This window comes from Gymnoscopelus microlampas, assembly GCF_963454915.1.
Source record: "Gymnoscopelus microlampas genome assembly, chromosome: 22".
Classification (NCBI taxonomy): domain Eukaryota; kingdom Metazoa; phylum Chordata; class Actinopteri; order Myctophiformes; family Myctophidae; genus Gymnoscopelus; species Gymnoscopelus microlampas.
Genome location: NC_139959.1, coordinates 36,813,018 through 36,840,985, shown reverse-complemented (window position 1 = coordinate 36,840,985; position 27,968 = coordinate 36,813,018). Strand labels below are relative to the sequence as shown.

The window sequence follows — 27,968 nt, the reverse complement described above, 5'->3', positions numbered from 1 at the left end:
TATTGTGGCAATAATTACTGCGATCAACGATATTATAGCGATAATCAAAATAAAGCTTAAAATGGCACTTTTGTTAACCACATGAACATCCAGCATCCCTATTCTGGGGGAACGTTTTCCAAAAAGAACCGATCTACATGCTCACAACGCGTTGCAACGTGCTGTGAGCTTGCTGATCTGCTATTTTTGGCGAATCGATTTGTCCCAAGTGAAATAAGAGCGTACCAAATGCACTCTTTACAGGTCCGTTTTATCATGTATAGAGGGTTTAAGTGGTTCTGAATTTGCAGCTCAACAAAAGCTAATTCATCCTAGTGTATGACGGAGGACAATTTCACTATACATTAACATCTCTACGATAAGATTATTTGTTTAATCACGATAAATGATAATAACGATTATAGTCCCATCCCTAAAGATAACACAGTGGTACCAAAAAACAACAACAACAACGACCACAGTGAGTGCATTCCACATGCCACGGCACACAGGCTCCGATAGGCCAGCCTGCTCCACAAGGATCGGGACGGCAGAGCATGCTTTGTGATGTCACAAGCCGGGAGGAGCCCTACTGTACCTGTGGCGACTCCAGCACAGCCATGGAGTGAGGCACGGCAGCGAATGCCTTGTATGCCTGCTTGAAATCGATGGGGAACTCGTCGGGCGAGGTAGGGGAGGGGGCGCAAGGCTGCAGGGGGAGGGAGGGGAGGGGTATGGAGGCAAGAGAGAGGAAGGGAGGGCAGGACGGGATTGGGCGGGGTGCGTATGGTAGGAAACCAAAGGGAAGGAGGAAGAAGAGGCAGGACAGACAGACAGGTAGGAGAGGGCAGACTATGAGAAAAAAAAACAGCACAGTTGGAAGAAGACAGTGGAAGAGAACAGGTCATGGCAGCTGGTTTCATGTGAGAGAGGGAGGGGGGGCATGTACCGGAGAGAGAGACAGACAGACAGACACACAGAAGGGCTTAGAGAATGAGGCAGTGCTGCTGCGCTTAAAGCTGCGACTATGATTCTCTGAGCACGCTGGGTATGAAATTAATTCAGGAAGACATGGGGATGGACGGTCAGTCGGTCACGTCAAGGAAGAAAGCGGATCATTCCAGGACAGTGAGGCTATTATAGTCTCATCTGAGCGACAGGAGGTGTCACTTCGATGGGGATGTGACATTTCTCACTGGTGCAGCGGGCAGCAACGGTTGGTACCGTGGGGAGGCTGTGCCACCGCGTTGGGGTGAAGAGGGTTCCACTGGACTGTTGTAGACACAGGCCCAGTTTTCGTCCTGTGCAATTAAAATGCAAGACTCCAACACCTAGCTCAGTCGGTAGAGCACTTGCCTCTTGACCACAAGGTCATGGGTTCGATCCCGGGCACCGCCAACTCAGCGTTATGAGTAGCACAGCTTAGGTGTGTGCGGCAAGTCGTCCGATAAGTACATGGGAGCCGATGGTAGGTGTTGCGCTCCATCTCCCAGGGGGTCTAGCGCACTGCGAAACGGCGATAGACTTCCGCTCTCTGGCTGATAACGACAATAATACCTCTCCGACCTACTTACTTACTTGGTATGTGTTGTACACTATGCCGTATGGCGCCCACTAAAGTGTTCTCTTTCTAATACTCGCTCCATGTCTCGCTATGGGCATCTCGCTCATATTATCAGAGACCCGGGGTTACGTTAGTAACCTATTGTTTTGAATGAATCACAGTGGGCTGAGAGGAGAGAGAGGGGAGGGGGGACGGGCTACATACACAACAGCCCTATGTGGTGGTGGTGGTGAAGGGTCTTACAGAGGTCTGGGAGTTGATGGGGGAGGGGCCATGCTGGAAGGGGTTGGGGCTGTGGCCTTCCTGTGGACTGGCGGGAGACGGGGTCGACCACACACGTCCCACCGGCTGGATGGCTCCTGGTCTTGTCTAAGGAAAGAGAGGAACATTGATGTTAATGAAAGCTACATTAAACACTTAACCCATTAAGATCGGGAAAGCATCTGTTATTTTAGATTTTAACCACTTTAACCATTATCTTATTCCTTGGCTATTCAAAATAGCACCGAGTGCTGCGCTATGAGCTTGGATATCTGCTATTTCTGGGGATTCTACAAATGTCTTCTAAATCCTTACAGTTTTTAGACAAAACTTATGTTGCTATAATATCAGTGGTTCTCAAACTTTTTTCATGTCAAGGACCTCAAAAACTATATGTATTTGGCCACGGACCCCCATCTCAAAATATGTTGTTCCAGGGACCCCCCGAAACAAAGATTTGAGTTAAAAATGTTCGCTTTAAAAAATATATTATATTCAAAGATTTGCACAAATTTCAAAATGTCGACAATTTCGCACAAAGTCAAGGGTAATGTGGTTAACAAACACTTTAACTTGAAGGTTCAAAATGAAGATGAATGAAGCACAATGGTAAAAATGTAAACTGAGGAGGTGAAAGTGTCGTCTCAAAGGACTCCTAAACTAAGTTTACTTGATTCATGTTATTGTGTTTCTTTTATGGCAAATTGCCAGCTCTCCATAGACAACTCACTGAAGATGGGCTGCTGCTATCTCTGCCAGTGGCGTTGGTGGGGTAATGAATGCCTGCCTGTAAAGAAAATATGAATGAGAATGCATGGATGGACACCACGGGGCTCGTATGACCAGACACACCCACGGGCTTGAGTTTCAACAGGCATGTTCACACCAACGCGAGGAACACATAACTATAGTCGCCAAGCCTTAGCGTTTGGAGCTGTAAATAGACAACAGTTAAGGCTCGATATATATTGTTTACAAAATGCTAAACTTCGTCACATCATCCCTGTTTTCTCACGCTGTCAGTTAGCCATATAACATAAATATTCCCACTCGTCTACCATGGATAACAGAAAATGCATCCAATTTTACTAATCTATTACACATCTTCCTTCAACATAGAAGCCTGGTCCTGATCTAGTTTAACAAGTTCAAACATGTCACAGCAGCTAATAGCAAGTATAGACAAACGGACAAGCAAGTCACATGACATGGCTCTTCCAAGACACCTCCGGTCCCGCTAACACACTTTGCAAAGAGCAAAGCAACGGTAATCAGCCAGTCAGGGAGGAACAGTCACATGCTATAATGCTAAGATGCTGTAGCTGAGCTTGTTAGAAACTGCAGAGTAGAGCTGCCAATGGTAATTTAGAGTGAAAAAAATAATCTGTTTGCATCTCTTTTACTTGATTATATTGATCATTTAAAAGACCAACAGATGACAGAGGAAGTCATTAAGATTTGAGGGACTTTTGGTATAGAAAATACACCAAAATGCATATAATTGTGCAGCTCTAGCTGAGAGTAGTGGTAGTATTATGCTGAGAAAGCCAGGCCACAGCATAGAGCAGAGAGGGGCCCATAGGACCCACTTACGAAGCGGGTCTCCCTGCCTCCTCCACACAGGGAGCTGTTGGACGAGTGATGGCTGGGCTAAGGCAGGGAAGGAGGAGAGATCAGAGGGAGCCAAGCAGAAAGGAGCTCTGCATCCTGACTATAGAACCAAGGGGTGACTCATGGACAAGAACATAAAATAAAGGATGGAGATGAGTGGTTTTTTTTAGAGAGAGGAGGAGTACTGAGGGTTATAGTGGGACTCACCGGCTGGATGGTGGGGGAGTAGGGGGCGTCTCTGATTGGACTGTCTGTCCTCGGGAGATCACCACCAGAAGGCGCCTGGAAACATAAACAACGGTGGGGGAGGGGGGGGGGGGGGGGACATTTACTCAGCGACTGCTTTTACATTCTTTTATTGTTTGGACACCTCAGTGTAATATACACAGAAACCAATATCATGTTAAACTAATCATGTACACAACAGTCATATACATGTTCTTAACACATGATTAGTTTGAACATGATTCATCACAGTAAGGTAATCCACCAAAATTATGAGCAATAATAATGAACATGCACTCTGCTAGAGGTTGTGCTCAAAGGTGTGAATTTCAGAATTTCAGCTGGTCAGTTTTGAGAGTCACCAAACAAGTGTGGCCAATTTGCTGCCCTGGTTTTGTTGGCTCTTGACAGGGAATGCCACACAAGGTGATCAAAACAATAGGCTTTTTCCACTTCACTTGCTCACAGCAAAGCAATCCTTCCAACTCAAACTCTGAACGAACATGATTTTATTTTTATTGGTTTGTTATTTTGGGATTAATACAAGCAAAACTTAACCATTATCTGACAAGACAAACTGTATTTAAATAGATAGTTCACCCCCAAAATGACTTTTTTTCCCTATTGATTAGTCACCCCATGGAGACTTGAATTCAAGGATATTTTTTAGTTTTTGTCACATTCTTAAGCCAATAATGTGATGACCGGCAGCTGTTCCGGTAGGAGTAAGAGACACAAAGAGTCTCCTTTGTGTCTCCTACCGGAACCGCTGCCTACTAGTCCGCTGACCATCAAATTATTGGCTTAGGAATGCAACAAAAACAAAACAATATCCTTTTTTTGGGTGAACTATCCCTTTAATGATGACTCTTGTGACACGTGAACTGTGCATCACAAGCGGTGTAGGTCAATTAGGGCAAAGCAAGGCACTATTATTATCAGGGTAGAGGGGGGGAACCTTCACCGAGGTCACGCACACTATAAACATTATGCACACATTGCACTGTAAAAGCCACTATGTACACAAGCATTGGCCAAAAAAACTTGGGATCATCATACTAAGCAAAAGACGGTTATAAAGTAAAGCTACATCACACACTGTTGCCGCATAATTCCAAGGTCTCCGCTGTGCCGTAGCCGGGGGTCCCCGCGATACAGGTGAGCCAAGTAGTGCAAAAACCAGTGTATATTAGACACACCATGCCGAGCTCTTCAAACCACACACACAGGGTGTGCTTCTTGCCTTGGAGGAGTACAACCAGGGCTGCAGTTGGCCCTGCTTCCCGTAGCCGACGGGCGGCCCCGACAGGATGCGTTCCTGCGGGGGGCGGCCCTTGCCCCTGCGATTTGCCACCAAGAAAGGGTTCTCCTTAAAGCAGATGGGTTGAGAATCCACCAGGTTTTCGTCCTCTTCTTCACCGGTTATGGATGATGATGCCGAGCTGCCTGGCATCATCGTCGAGTTTTGTGCGGCGGCGCTTTCGCCGAGAGAGGAGAGCAGGGAGGAGGGGACGCGCTGAAGCCCCGTCTCTGGGTTTATACTGGGGCAGGAGGACTCGTCGGGGTCCACGTGGTAGAGAGGCGGCGGGGAGGAGGGGTGGGCCATGCCAAAGCCCAGGGGCTCTAAGGGGGCACCGCAGTGGGCCGGCAGGGGGGCCTCCATGGGAGCAGTAGGTTTTACAGTGGGAGAGAACTGAACGGGGAGAACAAAAGGGAAGAGAGAGACAGAGCAACAGAGAGTAGAGGTACAGTGTGAACTGAAATGAAAGCAAAGTACAGAGAGAGAGAGAGAGAGAGAGAAAAGAGGCCGAACAACAGTGAGAAAGATAGCTCGCTTAAAATAGTACTGAAAGATGACAATGACAGAGCAGAAAAAGAGAAAAGTAACAACTAGGGCTGTCACGATTATGAAATTGACTTTAATTCAATTGTGTGGCTTTTAGGCAACAAAAGTTGCACGGGGCAGATTATGACAAAAACTTAAACACAAAGAAATGACTGACAATGAGCAAATAATCAAAATAAATAATGTATTAAGGCCAAAATACGGCACATTTAATATTTTATACTCAAGATGTGTGGAAGAATAGTTGAAATAGCCAATCTACAAGCTCCACATGAAGTTGAACCTTTCTCAACATCGAAACGATTATGACGATTATGCAAAAATAATTGCGGATATTTAAAATAATTGCGATTAGACGATTATGTAGTAATGGTGACAGGTCTGGTAATGACCCGATTTAAAACAGTAGTGAGAAACACAGAACAGGAAAAACAAAGAGCGAGAAAGGGGGAATAAGCAGTGGTGGAAAAAGTACTCAGATATTTTACTTAAGTAAAAGTATCAATACTGCAATGTAAAAATACTAAAATGTTTGAAAATAGCAGATCTACAAGCTCACAACGCGTCGCATCAGCCTATGTATAAAATAGGGCTAAAGTGGTTAATGCCCCAAGCTGCGGCTCAAGACTGTGACTGCGGACCGGGCCTCTCCATGGAGCACGACCGTGGATTTCTACTACATTACACTATACCACTACACTATACTGTATATTATCTTAACATTCTTATATTATACCATCATACACTGCATACACATTATTGTTGTACTATATTATATTACCATATACTATCTTACACTATTATATTTGCTACTATTGTTATTGTTACTACTTGTATCTCTTTCTGTCTCTCCCTCTCTCTTTCTTCTTTCCCCCCGACACGGTCGAGGCAGAAGGCCGCCACCCTAGAGCCTGGGGTTTCTTCCAGTTAAGGGGGAGTTTTTCGTTGCCACTGTCGCAAAATTGCTTGCTCAGGGTGGGACTGTCGGGTCTCTGCTCTACATGTAAAGTGTCTTGAGATAACTTGTTGTGATTTGACACTTTAATACAATTGAATTGAATGCATGTTTCATAATATAATAATTGATAATTGAAAAGTAAGTAGTAACTAAAGTTTTCAAATAATCAAAGTAAAAGTACAATATTTTCAAATAATTGTAGTGGAGTAAAAGTATAATATTTCCCTCTGAGATGTAATGGAGTAGAAGTAAAGGTACTGAAAACTGGAAATACTTAGTTACTTTACACCACTGGGGGTAAGTACAGTAACAGGGGAGACTTACAGTAAGGGAGTTGAGTTCCAGTGAGTGAACTTAAAATAGATCTAAGGCTGATACCTATGACTTCTGTGTGTGTGCCACTGCCAAGTCATTAAACAGACCGTGTCTTCACATCCTAGTGCTGTGTTTAGTTCTATTTACAGACTTGACACACTTGTCAGGCATCCAGAGAGCTAAGGAACACCCACATGACGCTGTCCATTCAATCTGACGGTGCCTGGTGCTTAGATAAGCTTCTCAGTGGTCACCATTCCAGAACCATTAATGGGTTATGATGAGGGTTACCAGAGTAATGGTTACCACCTCCCAGGCCAGGTCCTCTGCCGTACCCACTTTAAATCATACTGTGTAACCTTTTCAATTAATAAAAATACATTTTTGATATAATCTTTCACTGGTATATTTTTTTACACCTAAATGTATTATTTGACAACTTCTCTAAACACTATTAACACTATTTGTTTCTTTGCGAGTGTATTTACAGTGTAAATGTATTTTACAGTTAATAAATAGTTTCTGACAACTTCCTGCGTTCCAAAATATCCTCGGGTGCTAGGGCCCTGGAGCATTCCTTTTTGAGTGGTACTTCCATGAAGACAAATGCCGTACGACATATGTAGGAGATGGAAGGGGTGTCGCCAAAAAGACTACTAAAACTTAACTGCAGGACACATTGTGAAAATAGTCAATCTATGAAGTCACAAGGCATCGCATCACGACGGGTTGCGAGTAGATTGTCTATATTGGACATTTCGAAAAAAAAATGTTATAAGCTCTGATGTCATACACCTATGCTTACTTTGCAAACTATACTGGACAGAAAGGGGCTGTTGAAAATAAATGTATTATATAGTGTCTACCTTTGAAGGTAGACACTATACACCATGTTACAAAATGCATTAACTACATGGAGATAAACTACTCTTGTATATGGGTTTCAAATAGCCAAAGACCTGAAAAACACCTCAACATATTTCAAACCAACCTATATACCTCTAAACCACACCGACTACCCTGGAAATCCTTCAGCATGGCCATGGCATATCTTGTGTCCGTGCCTAAGAATACTCGCATTGTGACACACACAGTAATGTGGTTCTCAATGGGGCGGGCTATAAGTGGCCTACAGCAGCATGAGGGTCAGCAGTGCTGGTATGTGGACTAGTGCTCTTTTGGCCACCGACGCAGAGGACTGCGAACAACAGCTGGGGTTGTGGTGTCTAGGAAGCTATCACACTGCCAGCCACACTGAGCTGCCCCATGCCACTGCCGGGAAGAGTTAACAGCTCAAAAAGGAGAATGGGGAACAGTAAAACTTATCAAAGTTTATCTCTGCTCTATAACCCATTTAGACCTGTTACACCTATACGTTGTTATACCTTTCAAGCAGGGAACGCCTCTGTCATTTAAGTTGTTGCTTTATAGCGTTGCCGTCAGGCAGAAACCTCTCGTCTCCATCTTTTAACATCTTTGTGTTTATTCGTAAATTAACGCCCTACTTGATCATACTACAGCGTCGCACATAAGCGTCAAAATTAGCAGATCTACAAGCTCAAAACGGGATGCAAAGCGATGTGTTTCGAGCTTGTAGATCTGCCACTTTTGCTATTTTTTTATTTGAATCCTGAAAAGTCACAGTTTTGGACATATGAGGTTTCCATCCGACAGAGACGGTAGACGGTATATAGGAGCATATATTTTTTATTCTATTAGTTTTTCAGAAAACGTAGTTAGGATTTAAAAGACCTTTTTTGAATTTTTTGAATCGGCCTCGAGGGTCAATTCTCACAGCTAATTAACAGGCTTCACATGCACCATTACCGCATATATGAGCCCATGAAATCTGCTGAAACTGCACTCTAGTCTTCAAGTTAATAACCTACAAACCTAACCGCCTCATTTTTAATCAGAAATGGTGGTGTTCAAATTAAAAGTAATGAGAGCATGACTTGAAGGCAGTCTCGGCGGGCCTTTGTGATACGTATGGCCAAAGCAGGACAGGTGGAATGAAGCAGGCTAATTCCTTTCCCACTGAACAGCTGCAGAACATTTGGTTGGCTAAGTTCTTCTCCTTATAAAACCCAGTGTCCTGCAAGTTAAAAACTTTAGACTACTTATGTGATGGCCTGCTCACTAATAGGAAAATGATTAAATCTCGACAACACTGTAAATGAGGGCAACCTCAATGTCTTTCGAGAATACATAAAGGTTTGAAATGAAATGGACTTTTTTGTTCAGCTTTTTCATGTAAGACCTGGCCTTACACAATTCTTTTGTTGCTACAGTTTAGGCTCCGAGCTCAAATCAAGTCAAAATGTGTTCACAAAATGTATACATTACTTCTAAAAACAAAGATTTTTGGTTAGTTGCAGCTTGAAATTACATAAATATTTGTGATATTCCTTCTTTGCTGGTCTGCTGCAGTTTGAATGGCCTATTAATGAGTTAGTCCAATTTCCGGCATATAAACCACCACACTGGGCTTTTTGAAGCTTCAGCACGTGACTTACATTATAGCTGATTACTACAATTAATGGGTAATAATTAATTGTAGTACTGATGGGAACAAGCCTACTTCAAAGCCATGTATCTAAACATCCACCGTGCTACAAAGTATCACAACAAACTTAGCATAATCAACTGACCCCAGCGGTGGCATTTATCTACTGTCTAACCTTAACCCATTAAGACCTGAAGCCGATTCTACAAATGTCTTCTAAATCCTAACAGTATTCTGAAAAAACGTATGCTTCTATATCAGTGGTTCTCAAACTTTTTCATGTCAAGGACCCAAACCCAAAATGATATGTATTTGGCCGCAGACCCCAATACAATATATATTCAAAGATTTGAACATATTTTCACGATTTTTCAAAAATAGCAGATCTACAAGCTCATAGCGCGCTATGAGCCTGTATATCTGCTATTTTTGAATAGCCAAAGTGTAAAATAATGCTTTTTAGCTCAAATCAAAAAGTGACACAGATGCGTTCCGGGTCTTAATGGGTTAACCATAGCCACAAATCATACCATTACACTACACTTCAATGAGAAAGACAGCACAGAAATTAATCAAAAGGAGGACGTTAAAGAATCAACCATCAGAGAGCCATCTGTTGACTGGAATCCAAGTACTCACTGTGGTTAAGTCGACAGGACTAGGTCTGCAGTTATTATGTCCACACGCAACCGACTCCTCTAAGGTTCTATGGATACTCAAAGTAAAGACACTTTTTGGTGACACTCTCCGGCCCCTGTCTCGCACCCCTCCCACTGACATGGCTCTGTCCAATTCCAGGCCAGGTCCAAAAGGGTTTAAAAATAACCCTCATGAGTAAGAGGCTGGGCTGGGTTGAATAGTAGCCAGCTGTTCCCCCTTCCCTTCCCCCAACATGACCGGTGTCTTTTTTATCAGCCTTTAGGAACTGGAGTGCCAGGCAAGCACCAAGAGTCCAGTGGTGATAAAATTACTCACATTTTGTTACTTAGGTAAAAGTATCAATACTGCAATATAGAAATGCTCCGTTACAAGTAAAAAGTCCAGAGTTCAAAATGTACTTGAGTAAAAGTACAAAAATATAGTACCAAAAGTACTCATTATGCAGAATGTCCCATTTCAAGTTTTCAAATGTAGAACAATCTTTTGAAAACAGCAGATCTACAGTACAAGCTCACAATGTGTCGCGATGCGACGCATTGCGAGCTTGTAGATCGGCTATTTTCAAACGGCCAAAATGTAAATAGGGCTTAAGTGTTTAATGTATGTTTTTTAATAATAATCAAAATCTACAAAGTAACTAGTAACTGAAGTGTTCAAATAATTGTAGTGGAGTAAAAGTACAATATTTGCCTCTGAGATGTAGTGGAGTAGAAGTAAAAGTATTGGAAGTTGGAAATACTCAAGTAAAGTACAAATACCTCAAAATGTTACTTAAGTACAGTACTTAAGTAAATCTACTTAGTTACTTTCCACCACTGCCAGAGTCCAACCCTTTGGCCAGTGGCAAACACTCACGTTTCTTTTCTTTTTACACCTTTGAAATGCATGTACAGTATGACCATTATTTTAAATCTTCACCATATCTTCCGTTCATTTTTAATCCGCTCTGAGGAAGGCTGAGGCCGAAACGCATTGGCGTTCTCAATAAATAGAAGAAATGTGCATCTGAGGCCTGTCTTGCATCCTTTATTTTCGCTTTTTCCACTTCGGTTGGCATTTGATCTTCCGGTTCCTCTCTCAGGAGTTGGCTTTGGTCTTCACGTTAATCCTTCCACCATCCAGGTTATTCTCTGCAGGAACCCAACAAACAGCTGCTCTCATTGTCCCTTTGTTTGTCCAGAGAGCAACATTACATCACATTGTGTCGGATCCTTTTGTGTGGGTTTTAGCCTTGACTAGACAGCAAGCGAGGACAAGGTATACTGTATTGGTTCAGGAATGCATGACTCGGTACGTTGTGAACATGGGCGATAGAGAGAGGATGACATTCTCTGACCCCTCTGTGGCCAAACTGCCTGGCCCTGTGGGTCATAGCATGGGTGTCCAGCGGGGATAAACAGATGCATTCCACAGGGATGTCTATTCTATTCTAAGCCATTGAAGCTTCCCACATTAGCACAGGATACAAGAATACAGGTATTTACAACACCGCTTCCCCAAAAAAAACACAAACTCTCTAGACTTCTTTTCCTTCTTTTCTTCAAACATGTTTTGTTTACCATTTTGGCAGGAAAATCACCTAATACAGTTTTGGAAGTAACTATTATAATTGCTCCCCCTCCCACCCCCCCACCCCAAGGACCCCTAGGCCCCAGGGGTCCTTCCCCTGCTAAATTAACACCAGGCCATGACCTGACAAAGATGTATTGACATCGAAATGTCACTGGGTTTGCCTGCACCCTGTGAATAAAAGGCTATAATTGTATGTGTTTGCTCCAGTGCCTTCCTTCTACACCAGGGGTCTGGTTCTACACCAGTGGGTCCGGGACCCCTAGGGGGTCCTCAGAGCTACTACAGGGGGGCCGCCAAATCTTTGTGTGATATGATTTTTTTTTTTACATTAACCACTTGAACCCTAGCATCCCTTTTCTGATAACTTTAGCCAAAAATAGCAGATCTACAATCTCACAACGCCTCCCGCTGCGAGGCGTTGTGAGCTTGTAGATCGGCTATTTTTGGCAAAGAGGTATAGGTGTAGAGGGAAAAATCACACCCAGTGTGAAGTGAGCGGTGTTATTTAAGGTCATCACAGTGATGGAAGCTCACTTCAAAAAAAAGTTTTTTTTTTTAAGTGCGTGGGATATTTATAGGTTAAGAATTTCATCATGCGTCTCGCTAGCCAATCACAATACTGAGCAAAGGGTCTGAATACTTATCAGCCAATCAGTACAGCGAAAGACACATTTTCACGACGGATGGGATGGGCCAACCCCACTTATAGGAGCGGCTACACCGCACAAAAAGAGCAGACCAAGTAAAAAAAAAAAGAAATCTTAAACTTTTATACAATATAGAGGGGGTCCCTGCTCCATCTCTCTCTCAGCTAGGGGGGTCCTTGGCCTGAAAACGTTGAAGACCCCTGTTCTACACATACCAGTACCGCTCCTGAGATGTACCGGACCAGCCTAAATGTGTCTTGAGGCGCGGGGTGGATACCCTTTGTACTGTACTAGAGCAGTTGGCTCAATGATGAGCTGACACAGTATGGTGGAGAACTTACCCTGTTGACCTTCTGCAGACTGGTGGTGGGCAGGGCAGCGAGGGTCTTGTAGTCTAGTTTTAGAGGTCCAGCGCTTAGGCTCTAAAGGGGAGAGAAAGACATGAGTCAGGTTAAAGAGAGAAAAAGGGCCTTTGGTATTTTAACCCATTTAGACAGTCTCTAAATCCTAAAGTTTTCTGAAAAACTTCTAATTTGTAGCTACAGTATATACTGTACATCGTTGCTGTCGGGCAGAACGCTCTTTTTAACCTTTAGCCCTTTTTAGTAAATTAACGCCCTACCTGCAGTGGTTTTCAACCAGTGGTCCTTGAGGGAGTTCCAGGGGGTCCCCAGCTAAATGATGGATAGGAACCAAATGGACCCTTATGGGTCTGTAACTCAGAGAGTGTGCAAATGGAACCAAATGGACCCTAACGGGTCCATTTGGTTCCATTTGTACACTCTCCGAGTTAAATTAACATTGATTTTATAATAGAAATTGGGGTCCCAGAGACAGAAATGCCATTAAATGGGGGTCTGTAGCCTAATGCATGTTAAACTGGGGGTCCTTGAAATTAGAATGGTTAAGAATCACTGCTAGAGCCGTAAAAATCGTCTCTTATTGGGGGTCCCTGGCATATCTTTTCAAATGGGGGTCCCTGGGCTAATGTGTGTCAATTTCGGGGTCCTTGATGCAAAAAAGTTGAAAACCACTGCCCTACTTGATCATACGACAGCGTCACACAAAAGCATCAAAAGTAGCAGATCTGCAAACTGGAAAAGCGGCTCGAGGCACAGTGCGAAACGCAGAGCGAAACGCAGTGCGAAATGCAGTGCGAAATGCAGAGCGAAACGCAGTGTGAAACGCAGTGTGAAGCGGCGCGTTTTGAGCTTGCCGATCTGCTACTTTTGACGTTTTTTAAATCCTGAAAAGTAACAGTTTTGGACATAATATGAGGTTTCCACCCGACAGAGACGATATAGCAACAACTACACACATAGGTGTTCCAGGTCTAAATGGATTAAGACTGAAACCAGGTGGGAGGATTCTGCTACTGTACACATGGATGCTGCCAACAACAACACAGTGAACAAAAGCAAGGGCAGCAAGCATGGATCCTAATGAAGATGGCATTATGTTTGTAGACAGACAGACCCCCTTTCTTTCTGCCCAAACAATAGACTTGTCTGAGGACCCTGTGCCCCGGGACCAGGACGAGTCTCACCTCGGTCTCCTCCTCCAGCAATCGATTCGCCTCCTCGCGCTCCAATCGCATACGCTCCTTTTACCAGGAAAGAGGGAGGTAAAGGAGGAGAACAACCCAAGCACGCACAGAGCCACACGATGGAGGTGTTAGCAGTGAAATGAGAATGAAATGATGATGATGGGGAGGGAGGGGGGTTTGCATTGCAAGGGTAATGAATGAATGAATGTTTAAAGGAGATGAAATGGTAGGAAACAATAATAAATGAACGGAGGAGATGGGATGAATGAATGGTGATGATGGTGTAACGGTGAATCCATCCAAACACACCGAAGAGAGAGGAGAGAGAGGGGGAAGAGGAAGGGAGAAAGGAAAAAAGAGTAGAGGGAATAACAGAAGGAAAAGAAAATGATAGAAAACCCACACACACATTAGAAGGTGCTCTGTTGAAATGGTTTACCGGAGCAGAAAACAAAAAAAAAAGCATGCAAGGTATGTAGGTAGGTATTGTGTATTTATGGACACAATGCCCAGCAGGTAGGACTTTATGGACACAATGCCCATAGCAGAAGCAACATTCACCCAATGGATGCTACACAGAACTGGAGCTTTTGGACACCAAAAGGACACCTGGTGTGTCCCTACTTTGCGCATGTCATTATGGGTGAAAAAAGCTCTCGAAATAGCTCACAACACTGTGCATCCCACGGCACGTTGTGAGCTCCTAGATGCTTAAATGGCTAAAGGACAAAGGACAAAGGACAACCATTTTCAACGTATCTTCATATAATTGGTCATCACTAATGCTCATTATAAAATGGTTCTCATAGGAGGGCTGTGGACACCCATTGACGATGTCACTGGTAGGCAGGTTTCTGAACTGTCCACAGCCCTCCTCTGAGACAGAGTGAGTAGACAAAAACGGCACCGTATTATAATGAGCATGAGTGAGAACCAATTATATGAAGATAGGTTGAAAATGGGTGAAGTCGTCCTTTTAACTGAAGTTGATATTTGGTAACATTCTGAACCACCATGGACCAAAAGTCAACTCTTTCATCCAACTAGTGCTCTGACAGCCTTGTACCGGCTGATGGATCTCCTGTAGTATTTCACTCACCACTTTCTCCATCTCTTCTCGCTCCCACTGCGACGTCTCCCTCACCATCTCAGACTCCTGGACAAGTACATAAACATAAGCAACATAAACATTTTGTAGTCTATTTACTCTCCCAGAGTTATTACATGCACGCTGGGGATTTTGCTGTGCAGACAGTGCAACAATGTGCTGCCATCCAGTGTTGTTTTTGACAACAAATTTTGATTTAGTTTTAGTCATAGTCTTTTGAATCAAATTCCATTTAGTTTTAGACATATTTTAGTCATCTGAAATGTTTTAGTTTTTGTCTAGTTTAAGTCGACTAAATATCATAAGATTATAGTCGACTAAATGTACAGTTGATTTAGTCGAATAAAATGTATGTTGGCGGTGCCTTGATGGCGTCGTAATGGCTGATTTTACACTTGGTTGCATGCTGAAAATAGCCGATCGCAGCGCGACGCGTTGTGAGCTTGTAGATCTGCTATTTTCATCGTCTTTCAGTTCTACTGGATCTCTTCTCCACCAGTCCCTCATTTTAGTCTAGTTTTTAGTCTAGTCTAGTTTTTATTTGTTTTGCATTTAGTCTTAGTTTTAGTCATCATAGCTTAGTTTTTATTTTGTTTTCGTCAGTGAAAAAAGGTAGTCGACGAACACTTTTCGTCGTAGTTTTAGTCGACGAAATCAACACTGCTGCCATCACAGTCTATAATAGCCTACTAAATAGCATGGTTCGAGTCTCGAGTGGATCAATAGCCTATATAATATCCAACAGTCTGGGTTGGGTCTGTATGGATCGCGGAACTAATCAGATCTCGGAACAAATGTCACGGGTTGGAGAAAAAGAAAAAAAAGAAATCGGAGCGGCTCGAAATCGGACCAAAATTGTCACGGGTCCACCCGGGTTCGGTAACGTTATTTGAAAAAAAAAATTCGGAATCAGTCGGATCTCGGGACTAATTTCACCAGTCCATTAGGGTTCAGGTCAGTTTTTTTGGACCTAACACACACAGACCTTCAGACGTCAGTTTTTTTCTATTGGTATTGTAATTATATAGTGGTGTGTTCCGAGTGTGTCCCACCTTCTGTAAGATCTCCATCTCCTCCGGGCTCAGGTCTCTGTCTATGGAGGAGATGCTCTCCATGCTGTTCTTGCGAACGATGCCCGACGATGCAAACGGGTTGGCGATGATGCCAGGAGAGGCCTGAGGGGGGACACAATGGACATGAACACAAGAGTTGAATTTCACAAGGAACCATACGTCATAGTAACCCACCGATTTCATAATTAAAACAAGTGGTCCTGTTTTGAAAGATAGGAAACTTAGTTTCTTGACTGGCATGTTTAAATAAAAGACAATCTATTATCTATATTTCAGCAATACTGATTGATAAACTGAAGGGATAGTTCACCGCCAAAATGACTTTTTTTCTATCGATTAGTCACCTCATGGAGACTTGAATTCATGGATATTTTTTTGTTTTTGTCGCATTCCTAAGCCAATAATTTGATGAACGGTAGCGATTCCGGTAGGAGACACAAAGAGTCTCCTTTGTATCTCCTACCGGAACCGCTGCCTACTGGTCCACTGGTCATCAAATTATTGGCTTAGGAATGAGACAAAAAAACAAATATTTTTTTTGGGTGAACTATCACTTTAACACATCCCCCGCCAACGGCTAATCTCAGAACGTCCATCGTAGTGCCAAGCTTTTTCTTACCTTTTTTGTTTTTTTGATTCCGTCATAGGCCCCGCTAAATCCGTTTAAAATCCGCGTTCATTTGGTTCGACACAAACACGGGACCCGACGGAACAAAACGCTGAAAACCGTCCGACCCTCCATTTTGGAGAACGAGAGCAAAACGCTACAATGGGGGATGCGGAGAGCTAAACAACAAGCCGAGATAATGGCTTCCAAAGTTGATCGCTAGACAGGAAACGGAGGCGGGACAAAAACCGGAAACAGTATTATTTCGTTTCCGGTCCGCCCCCTTCAAAACCGGAAGTGCAAAAAAAATCCGGAATCTGCACCTGCACGATTTAACATGGGAAAACACCCGCCCCGTAGGACTACGGGATTGGCGGTTAACGGTTGGATTTAACGGCCCGTAGGACTACGGGCCTGGCGGTCAATGTGTTAAGGCAACAAATATCCCCTACCCAAAAATGTATATATAACATATTGTAAAATAATGCATCACCGGCAGACGATCATTCGTGAGCTGTCGTAGAATTTCTCGAAGTAAAATATTTTTGACATTCCCTCCCGTTACTTATTTATATCATACATATTTATCATTTCAGTTGTTGCTGAACACAAATTCTCTCCTGGTTGGCGTCTCACCTCCACGGCAGCCACGTTGTGCGCGTCGAAGCCGTCGCACACCAGCATGACCAGGGTGTCTCCCACGGCGCGGAGCACCCGCACCGCCTCCGTGTGCGTCATGCCCAGCAGACTGTGGTTGCTCACCTCCAGGATGCGCATGCCCACCTGCAGACGGGCGTCCCTGGCGGCCGCGCCTGTTGAGCTCACCTTTGATGTGCAGGGCAGAGATGTATGGATAATACAGATTTCAGTTAAGTTTGTACCAATTCAATTCACCCTTTATTTGTCACATAAATAAGTAAGTAAGCCTTGCCAAGCCATATAGGGCAGGAGCTTATCTCCTGTTTCTGTAGCGTGAGGCAGATTACCCAATCTCAGGGCGGAAAATCTAACCACAAGGCCACTGAGCTGGTTTATTATTGACTTATTTGGCTCTTAAAACACTTTTACAAAAGATAGATAGCATGAAAGATAGCGTGTGTAAGTAAATAAAAGACAACGGAGACTATTTATACTTGTACAACAGAGTATGAATTAGGCAAAAGACTAATAAAAAACACAAAAAGGTTCATATGCAATTAAAAGTTTTATGTATTTCATACATAAATAAGTCCCTATGTGCAGTGATATTTACTGTATGATAAGCAGTGTTGGACAAGTTACTTTAAATTAGTAACTAGTTATAGTTAATGCTTTCAAAAAGTAACGTAGTTACTTAACTTGTTACTGCATTATAAAAGTAACTAGTTACGTTACTAGTTACTTTTCTGTTACTTTTGCGTTACTTTATTTATTAAATATATTTTCATGTTGCTGCCATAAGATGACAGCTCTTAACACATTCCCTGCCAGAGGTCTTTTTTTTTTTTACTTCCCCCACTGCCAATGTTAAAAACAAAAAACACAGGAGCCGAGATACAGGATTTTAAAGTAATAAGTTAACCAAGGAGTGAATGGAGCTAGATATCTTTGGATGGCTATATATATATATATATATATATATATTTATTTATTTTTTTAATTTTTCATTCACGGTTATACTCGTGACTGGCAGATAACGGGGTATTTATCCAATCACGGTTATACTCGTGATTGGTAGGTAATGTGTTAACCTTGATCTATTGGAGCTCACTGATGTAAACTAGTAGATATATGAATCATGTTTTCAACAACCACATTGAAACCAGTCTTTTTAGTTCTGCCTGGCATTGGACTGGAGCAGACGGTTCAAACATGATCTTGAACACGCCTCCATGTTGAACGTGCATGCGTGCTCCTGATCATATTCAACATGGAAGCGCAGGCAGGCGCAAAAAGTAGTTGCGTTACAGCAACGTGTTACTTTCTAACGCTGATGATAAGACAGACATAAACCAATTCCCAGCAGACCTGGGATTGATCTCATCGCTATGCACACACACACATACTATATGTTATTCACTGCTGATGAATAACCATGACATTCTAAAGCGGCTGCAATCTTTAGTTTTTAGTCGTTACTTTGTTTTAAATCATTATACTTTATTGGTACATCTTGTGCACCGGTACATGAGAGTAAAACTTATTTTTGTTTGGCTTTCTTCACACAATGTAGCAGCATAGGTTATAAAAAAGAAAAAAGAAAAAAAAGAAAGAGGAAGAGAGAAAAACAAAAGCAGAAAGAGTCAATAATTTTATAATAGGATAATAAAAATGTATCAGTGTATGTACTGTACAATGTACGTATAAGACATGGCATGGCATATCCATGGCATATTATATGTGTCACAGTATGATTGGGAAACCAGTCAGATTGAAAAGGGTGCACTTCGTTTTCACCGACGGAGGCGCGCCGTCTGAAGGTGACTTGAGCCACGAGAGGCACCGCCGAGCGAGCTTAGGCGAGCAAATCGCCGTGCCGAGCGTTGCAAAGTCACCTTCAGCCGACTCAGCGCCGTCCGACTTATGTCTGGATAAGGACAGAATCGCAAATCACCCTACCCCATCCCAGAACACGGGCCAATTGTGTTCACATAGACGCCCGACAAAGCCGGATTGCACCAGAGTGGATTCGAACTATTCCACAACCTACGTGGTAGTGGGCAGGGATTTTACCTCTGCGCCACCCGAGTGCCACATTAAAACCATAGTCATATCGTCAGTGCAATATTCAGCAATGCTATCATATATTGCATGTTTTCTTATTATCATCTAGGATTGCACACTGTGTGTGATTGCACTGTGTGTGATTGCACTGTGTGTGTGTGTGTGTGTGTGTGTGTGTGTGTGCGTGTGTGTGTGTGTATGTGTGTGTGTGTGTGTGTGTGTGTGTGTGTGTGTGTGTGTGTGTGTGTGTGTGTGTGTGTGTGTGTGTGTGTGTGTGTGTGTGTGTGTGTGTGTGTGTGTGAAGCATGCAGAGTGAGTGGAAAACAGCTCCGGTACCTTGGATATGAAGATCCCCTCGTCAGTGGCGTCGAAGGGGTTGCCAGCGTGACCTTTGGCTCCTCCACGGATGCTAATACCAAGCTTCTCACCTTGCTGCTTCTGGATTACGATCTCCTGTAATGTTAGTTAAGTTAGTTTATTTCGGTCATGATTTTTTTAAACAAAACCATGGAACATACAGTACTGAAGCCAAAGCTTATTTTCCCAACCGTATTACCATTTAAAATAAATGATAACAGTAGCATAAAGAAAATGTAAGAGCAAACAAAAGAACATGAACTATCACAAACCTTCAAAATGACACACATGAACTCTGGACTTTTACTTGTAACAGAGTATTTCTACATTGCAGTATTGATACTTTTACTTTAAGTTAAAAAAATTAGTACTTTTTCCACCGCTGCTATATGTACATAGCAGCGTAAGTTTTTTAGGATTTAGATTAGAAGGCATTTGTAGAATGAAAGAAAGAAGAACATTTCCCTGGCTTTGGTGATTGCCTGTAAATTCAATCACCAAAAAAAAAAAGAAGCTGGATGAAACCTGTAAACGATGACATGAAAAACTCTGACAAGCAGAACTGTGTATTTGTTTTGAACAAATCTAAACATGTTCCACTTGTGTGGTGGGTGTGCAGCCTCACCTGCATGCCAGGCGGTGAGGGGTCCCTGCGCACCAACATGGTGATCTCATTCTTGTTGGCCAGCAGCGCTCTGACGGCCTCCTGGTGGGTGGCGTGACGGAGGTCTATGGCGTTCACCTCCAGGATGCGGTCCCCGACGCGCAGGCCGCTCTGAGACGCCAGGCCGTGAGCAATTACCTGCACGACACAACACCAAAGGTAAGACAGGCAGGCAAAGATATTGAAGAGCTAGACATAATTACATGATGATAGATAAGAGATATGTATAGATAATAGCGATAGTATCCAAATACGAGCACGTTTCGGATACTCAAGCCTTCATCAACGCTGATGAAGGCCTGAGTAGCCGAAACCTGTCAGAGACTGCTGCTGCGATAAATAAAAAAATTCAAAGAAAGTTCACCTTGTGAGTGCGGACTGTTTCTATAGAATGTATAGAGATAGTGAAAGACATAACTGGTTAAACCAAAAAATTGCAGATCTACACTTATTATTATAAGTCAGCTATTTTTTGGTGCACGACAGCATCGTACGGTACGACAAAGTATAAATCCAGGCTTTAGATGAGAGCATAAAATAAAGATCTGTCAGTGTTACTACCTTTGAGATGAATACCCCAGGCTCATTAATGCCAAACGGGTGACTGGCATGGTCGCTGCCACCCACGATGCTCAGGCCCAGAGGACCGCCCGACTTCACCAGGGTCACTTCCTGTTAGGATAAACAAGCACAGCAAGTGTTAAGTGTTAAATTATGCCTGCTGTCGACGTTCTCCATTTCAATGTCCTACTTCCACTTACTTCATTCCGGTCACCGTTTATAATTACATAACTGTATACTATGCAATGTACCTATAGCTGAATATTCCTATTCATAGAAAATAGCCTTTTTCTATTTTCTGCGAAAGCTTTCCACCACAAATACGGATGCTGGGGTTTATGGGTGGCTAAAAGTAGCCAACATTCATCAGCCTGGCGGTCTCACCTCGATGGGGTACTCATCCTCCAGCTGGCTCATGTGGTTGAGGCGCTCGTCCGTGGGGTCCTCCTGGTCCGGCGAGTCGGAGGGCTCTGGGGGCGGGGGGGAGTGGGCTCGAGCCCGGGACAGGCCCGGCGAGCCCCCGGCGGCCGAGGCCTGGTCTCGCTCCACCAGCAGGGCAATGGTGGGGGAGGTGCCGGTAAGCAGCGCTACTGCCTGGTCATGTCTGGCCTCTGTCATGTCTACACCATTGATCTGAATACGAACCGAAGGAAGGAGTCAGCTCACTGACACCATCTCCTCATGGAGGAGAAGATAACCCTGACCCCTTGCTGCTGGTCACCACAGACAGAATGATATTCCCCTCATCAGGCTATCATGCTGTACCAGACGCTGCTGGAGCAGCTTTCAACTCTCACAGAGTTAAAGGTATGTTAAGTGATATTTTTTGGTTAGAACAAAACGTTTTTTGTTAAAAAGGTTAAAGCTCTATATTCTGATAGTAATCATTGCTAGAGTGTTTGATCAGTAACAAGGAGTCTCCCCGTCTCTCTAGCGCTTTGATAAACAGAAAATACATTTTCAGGTACAGGTGACGACATTTCAGCCAATCAGGAGAGAGTACCCATTTATCAGCTTCATTTTCTTATAGTGTTCCAGTTCCAATTTTGTTCTGCTCGATTCTATGTGTCATCACTTCCAATTTCACTTGTTTAATCTGTATCCTGTCTGAGTTCTCTCCTGAATGGATAAAATTGGTATCCGGACCTGAAATTGCATTTTCTGTTTAATAAAAGAGCTGGAGAGACATGGAGACTCCTGTTACTGAACAAAAACTATATAGCAATAAGTACTATCCGAATATAGAGCTAGTTAAAACGTATTGTAACCAAAGAAAATCACTTACCCTACCTTTAAAATGCTCATCCCTGAATCCATTTCAAATGCCTCATCATATCTCTGTAGCTGTCTGGTCATATACCAGCAAGCAGGCCCGACCCAGCAAGTGTCATTTTAACACATCTAGAATGCAGCTATGACTAGGAGGGGCCACATTTACAGCCCCCCCAAACCAAACCGGGACACTTAAATGAACGCGCACATCTATTCATGCACGTTCACTCAGACGCACACATGTATACGCACCATAGGTGATTGCATACAGGCAAGTGGAGGCAACGACTGATTGACCCACATCAGCGTTGAATTCAGAGACACAAAGTATTGTTCATGTTTTCTGATTGGGTTAGGTGAGCATGTTCACATGAACAGAACATGCTAAACGTCTATGCAATCACCGAAAACAAACTATTATTACTTTAATTGTGCCGTAAAAAAAAACTACAATTATGTGGTGAATGTTGAAAACGGGGACGTATTAGTGTTTTAGAGATATTTGTTGGGATTCTGGACACAGCTTGAAACCGGGACGATCCCAGGCCAAACGCGGGATTGTCTGGTCACCCTATCTATGACCATTTTTTATTTGATCCAGGTATTAGTACTGATTTGCAGAGGCGCCGGCTACAAGTGAGTACTGTTGTTATTTGAAAAACAGATCCACCACCATCACAGAGCAATAGGAACAGGCACAGAGGAGAGAAAGTTAGCGAGGGACGGCGGGCGGGCGGGGGGTAGGGGGGTTTCGGGGGGGGGGGGGGCTGCCACAGGCACAGCGAGCTGGCAGAGCTTCCCTATAGGAGCTGAGCAGAGGGGGAGGGTCAAGCTTTTAGTCGGTTTGTTCAAGCACACTATTAAAACCCCAGGCAAGTTAATGGTAGGGTACTGTAAGTGTTTTTGTAAAAATTAAAGCTCTAAATTCCGATCATTGCTAGAGTGTTTGTTCAGTAACAGAAGTCTCCCCATCTCTCTAACTCAGCGGTTCTCAACCAGTGGTCTGGGGACCACCAGTGGTCCTTGAGGGGGTTCCAGGTGGTCCCCAGCTAAATGGACCCTTACGGGTCCATTTGGTTTTCTCACTTTCTCACTTTCATTTCATCACTTCCAATTTAACTTGTTTATCCTGCATCCTGTTAATAACATTAAGTAAGAGGGTCGGACTGGCTTATTGTCGGTATCGGCCAAGAATGAGAGGTTTATCCCCTTTTCAATGTGCTATCCCCTGGGAGATGAATTGCTGAGGTGGAGCACAACATCTACCGTGATCCTCATGTGCCGATTTGGCGGTGCCCGGGATCAAGCCCAGAACCTTGAGGTCCAAAGGCGAGTGTGCTACGGACTGAGCTACCCTGACATAGTTTACTAAAGAGCTGAAGAGACATGACGACCCATGTAACTGAACACACACTATAGCAATGATTTCTATTGGAATATATAGAGCTATTTGACACCCTGTCTCTGAACTAAATGATGCAATATAAAGTCAACGTACCATCTTGCCTTTTCTCACTTAAAAACACAAGCGGCGGCATGGATCGCAGCCCAAAGAGGCTGAATTTAAGTTAGTGAAGGCAAGCACACCTTAATAAGTTGCCTATATACACTACCGTATAAGGCGTGATTCCTCTACTACAGCACTTCTGGAACAATATCAATACGCATGTTTTGTTAAATAAACATGAATAATAAGTTGGCACAGTGCCTGAACTGAGCGAGGTGGCCATGTTGGGGACAGAAAGGCACTAATACTAATAATAATAATAATAATACATATGCGGCCCCTCTGGTCCACGGAGACAAAACAGAGGCCAGCGCTGACCCGACAGTACCAGCTCTTACCAATACGGCTGGTTTAATGCTACTGCAGCTGCTGCTATGGTAAAATGCATGCCGTGCCTTCACCATGTCAGCGGACCACACAGGCTCCAGGACCGCACCACACCCCAAACCCCACCACCACCCAGCAGGTAGACAGGGAGACTAGGCAACTTAGTGCAATAGTAAGTAGTAAAAGCATGCAGAGGAAGAGGCGCTAGTGTATAGATCCAGAGACTTGTCTGAGAGAGATGGAATTGGACTCAGAGAGAGAGAGTAGGAGGGGGGAGAGAGAGACAATAGAGAGGAAGGAGCAGGAGAAACTGCGTAGAAGTAGAACTAGAAATAAGAGAAGGAAGGGAGAAACCCCCCGAAAGAAGAAAGCAAATAGGATCATTCATTCATTCAGATTCTTGTCATTGCCAATAAAGAAGGGCCAGAGAAAGACATGGTTAATATCAATCCAAAAGAACAGAACAGAAGAAACAGGTGTTGAGAGAGACAGTTGAGGAGTTACAAAACTAAAACCAAGAACATCTCAAAATGTGCGTGACTGAACAGTAAGGCTGGGACAATAAGCAATTTTGAAGACACATAAGAGTGGCGTATTCAACAATATATATATATATATATATATATATATATATATTATTGTTACCTGAAAACAGCCATTTCGCTTATAGGCTAATCTCTCAAGACAGATTCAGCTTGCATATATTATGCTTGTAAATTGCAAATGACACAAATTACTGCCCTCCAACTTCTTGAACTGTCTCACTTCATACAACATTTTCGTGGCGGCGTGCACTCACAGTTCTGGGCCAAATCACAGCATCACAACAACTGTGCAGTTACTGGGGAAAACAAGGACAGGAGTGTTTGGGGAACCAAACAAAAAACAATATTGGTGGGCAGAATGTTTATCTTACAAGCCATTCTTTTCATGCAAAACATAATTTTGCTTATCAATTTCATGGAGTTAAGCAGTCCCAGGCTTACTGAACAGACATGCAACGCCATTACCGAAAGCGTTGACAGATGGATTGGGGGTAGAAAGCAAAGCCAAGCTTTGAGCGCAGAGGAAAGAGGGAGAGACAGACAGACAGACATAGCGGTGATAACATAAGAAACTCGAGTTTCTGCTGCAAACCAGTTATGAGCTGTGTGCACCACAGGACAGGCATGAGGTTAGATTTCATATGGGGACTAGGTTAGTAAAGGTGATTTCTATTCATGGATGAGTCATGTGTTCTTGTTTGATGAGGTAATTTCCTGCATCCGGTCTATATGGAGTTCGTTTTGGCCTATATCTAACGTGAGACAGGAAAAAACTTGCCTTGAGGGGCCAGATGAGAGTTGTGTGATTGTTGTTATTTGAGTACAACTGTCATGGATTAAAAGCATGTTTTGAAAATGTTGTTATGGGCCAAGTCCTAGAAATCAGCGAAAAATTCGTTAAACAGCGTGAACGTAAACACACTGTTTCAGCGCTGTTTCATAAACAAAGAATTGACAGTGGCTAGCTACGTCAAATTCCTGAATTTATACAAACTACAAACCAGGAAATTATGAATTCATTTTCAAGAATTTCCACAAATGCGTGTAGGAATCTACATTTGAGATCAATCTGTAGTTAAGCATGGAAATTAACCATATTCACACAGTCGCCATTTGCTCTTCGGGTCGAGGATGATACCCATCGAGAATGACGCAGGATCCAAAATGGCGTCCGTGTGAATATGGTCTATGGAGAGAGAGGGTTAAGGTGAGCGTAGGAGGAATGGTTTGTACTCACGGTTAACACTCTGTCTCCTACACACAGAGTACTGTCTCGACTGGCCGCCCCGCCCTCTGCGATGCGTGATATGTAGATTCCCTGAAAAGCAGGAGACGACAAGTTCACAGTCTGGAATTTTAAGATGTTTATTTAGGCTGGAGCACTCATTTCCTTTTGAACCCACTTATACCCAGGAATGACAGGGCAATTCACAACATCAATTAAAAACAACAATTAAAAACAACATTTCATAAATATATATTATTTTTTTCTTAAAAATTAGAGTAGACAATAATCTTTTACCTCATTTTTAGTATTTATGCCAATTAATTCCTCTCCACACACATTTCTGTTGTATCCCCCTGACACACCTACCACAAACAAACAGTTTGGCACATAAAAGACCTCCAACATGGTTTGTATATAATGGTATAGCCTAGGTCATTGCTAATAATGTCTAGTTTGCCCGTTTGCGTTTGCCCGTTTTCCCAGGGGTCCCGGGAAAACGTCTCATTTCTCTTTTGGGGTCTTGAGCTAAAAAGTTTGGGAACCACTGCTTGACATACCACAGCTTTTCAGAGTAGCAGCTATTATAAATCAGATGTCATCGGTGTACTGCTTTAAGCTTGTAATTAACATTCATTAAGTTACTGTTACAGTTGCTCTTCCCTGGACACCTCTGCCTCTCTACTAAACCAGACATAGCAGGTGGGTGGCACTGGGGGTTGGGGTGGGGTGGGTGGGAGTTTCTGGTGCAACAGGCAGCAATGCCCTCCCAGCTGAATCACAGTGCTAACTCACAGCCTGTCTACAACCAAGGGTTAGCAGATGGTCAGTGAGGGGACATCCTCCCATGGTGATGACGATCTTACGACAGCACACAACCCCAAATAAAGACCCCCTTTATTCACACTCATTAGTGCTGCTGGCGCCGGGGGTTCACACACACAGAGGTAATTTTGGAGGTGTTTGGACAGGAACAAAAGACACGTGGCAATTTGCGAAGCCTATTAAAAAAAAAGATGAAATGAAATAGATAAATACATAAAAAGACTATCAATCAAAAGCACCAATTTGATGAAGGATAATCAGGAAGCCCTGGGACACATGGTCCTCATTAAAAAACAAACATGAACCCGTGTCCCCTGTTTGTCCCCCCCCCCAAAAAGAGGTTGCACAATTTGTTTACACCGAATGAATGAAAACCCGCCGAATCTCTGGGGTCTGGTTCACCCAAAAAAAACAATACAAAAAGTCCATGTAAACATGCAGAGACAAAGTCTAACTGCAACAGAACTCCACAGAGCAAATAAGAACTAAGCACTCAGCAACTGGCGAGGCACTGCATCCACACAAACTTTTGTGTGGATGCAAGGTGAAAAAAGATAAAAGGTGAAGACTTTTACAGACCTGTCTAAAATCATAAGTTTATGCGTCCTTTTTCCTCGTTGCAGGGCTGCTCGTGCTGTGTGTGTGTGTGTGTGTGTGTGTGTGTGTGTGTGTGTGTGTGTGTGTGCTGAAACCAGCCCTATTGCACACAGGCCAGTGCACAGGCACAAATATACGCCACCCCCTGCCCCCCACCTCTTCCCATTCCAGTTACAGTGGGCCTATCAAGTGTCAGGGGCTTGCTATTCATATCTCCGTTGCCCCGGGGATGGCTTAAACCGCTGGGTGGCTAGAATAGATGGTGTGGAAATGGCCTGACATGGGCTAACGCCCTCTGGCCACGTCATTACAGAATTATACGATAAAACGTCAGCTAAATCCGGCAACTAATTTATAGATGTCGCACAAGTATGACATCTGATTATTGCATGGTAGTCTATGTCTATGGACCCCAAATTGATATGTATTTGGTCGTGGACCCCCCCATCGAAAAACATTTTGTGGCAGGGACCCCCAGACGAGAAGATTTATGTAAAAAAAAATCAAAATATTAAAAAAATGTCCAAACATTTTTGAGATTTTTCTAAACATTTAAAAAACAGATGTACAAGTATTGTATATCTGCTATTTTTGAATAGCCAAAGTATAAAATATGGATAAAGTGGTTAAAATAATTGTGGTGCTATATTAAAAGGGACAGTTCACCAAAATAAATACTTTTTTTCTATCGAGCGGTTCCGGTAGGAGACACAAAGAGTCTCCTTTGTGTCTCCTACCGGAACTGCTGTCTAGGCTACCGGTCCGCTGGTCATCAAATTATTGGCTCAGGAATGCAACAAAAACAAAAAATATCCATTAATTCAAGTGTCCATGGGGTGACTAATCGACAGAAAAAATGTAATTTTGGGGGTGAACTATCCCTTTAACTAAATTAGCTGGACACACA

At 43.2% G+C, this 27,968-nt stretch overlaps 1 protein-coding gene across 1 annotated transcript in view; it reads right to left on the bottom strand.

Moving 5' to 3' along the window:
- scrib (scribble planar cell polarity protein) overlaps positions 1-27,968 on the bottom strand; it is a 147,760-nt gene that overhangs the window by 26,396 nt on the left and 93,396 nt on the right. The window contains exons 21-34 of the mRNA XM_084048185.1: positions 25,652-25,732; positions 21,148-21,396; positions 20,764-20,874; positions 20,164-20,340; positions 19,518-19,634; positions 17,115-17,303; positions 15,851-15,973; positions 14,790-14,846; positions 12,486-12,566; positions 4,884-5,333; positions 3,623-3,697; positions 3,398-3,454; positions 2,535-2,591; positions 1,787-1,912 (exon numbers count right to left, since the gene is read on the bottom strand). Coding sequence (XP_083904311.1) covers positions 1,787-1,912; positions 2,535-2,591; positions 3,398-3,454; positions 3,623-3,697; positions 4,884-5,333; positions 12,486-12,566; positions 14,790-14,846; positions 15,851-15,973; positions 17,115-17,303; positions 19,518-19,634; positions 20,164-20,340; positions 20,764-20,874; positions 21,148-21,396; positions 25,652-25,732 — 1,950 coding nt within the window. The remainder of the gene's footprint in view (positions 1-1,786; positions 1,913-2,534; positions 2,592-3,397; positions 3,455-3,622; positions 3,698-4,883; positions 5,334-12,485; positions 12,567-14,789; positions 14,847-15,850; positions 15,974-17,114; positions 17,304-19,517; positions 19,635-20,163; positions 20,341-20,763; positions 20,875-21,147; positions 21,397-25,651; positions 25,733-27,968) is intronic.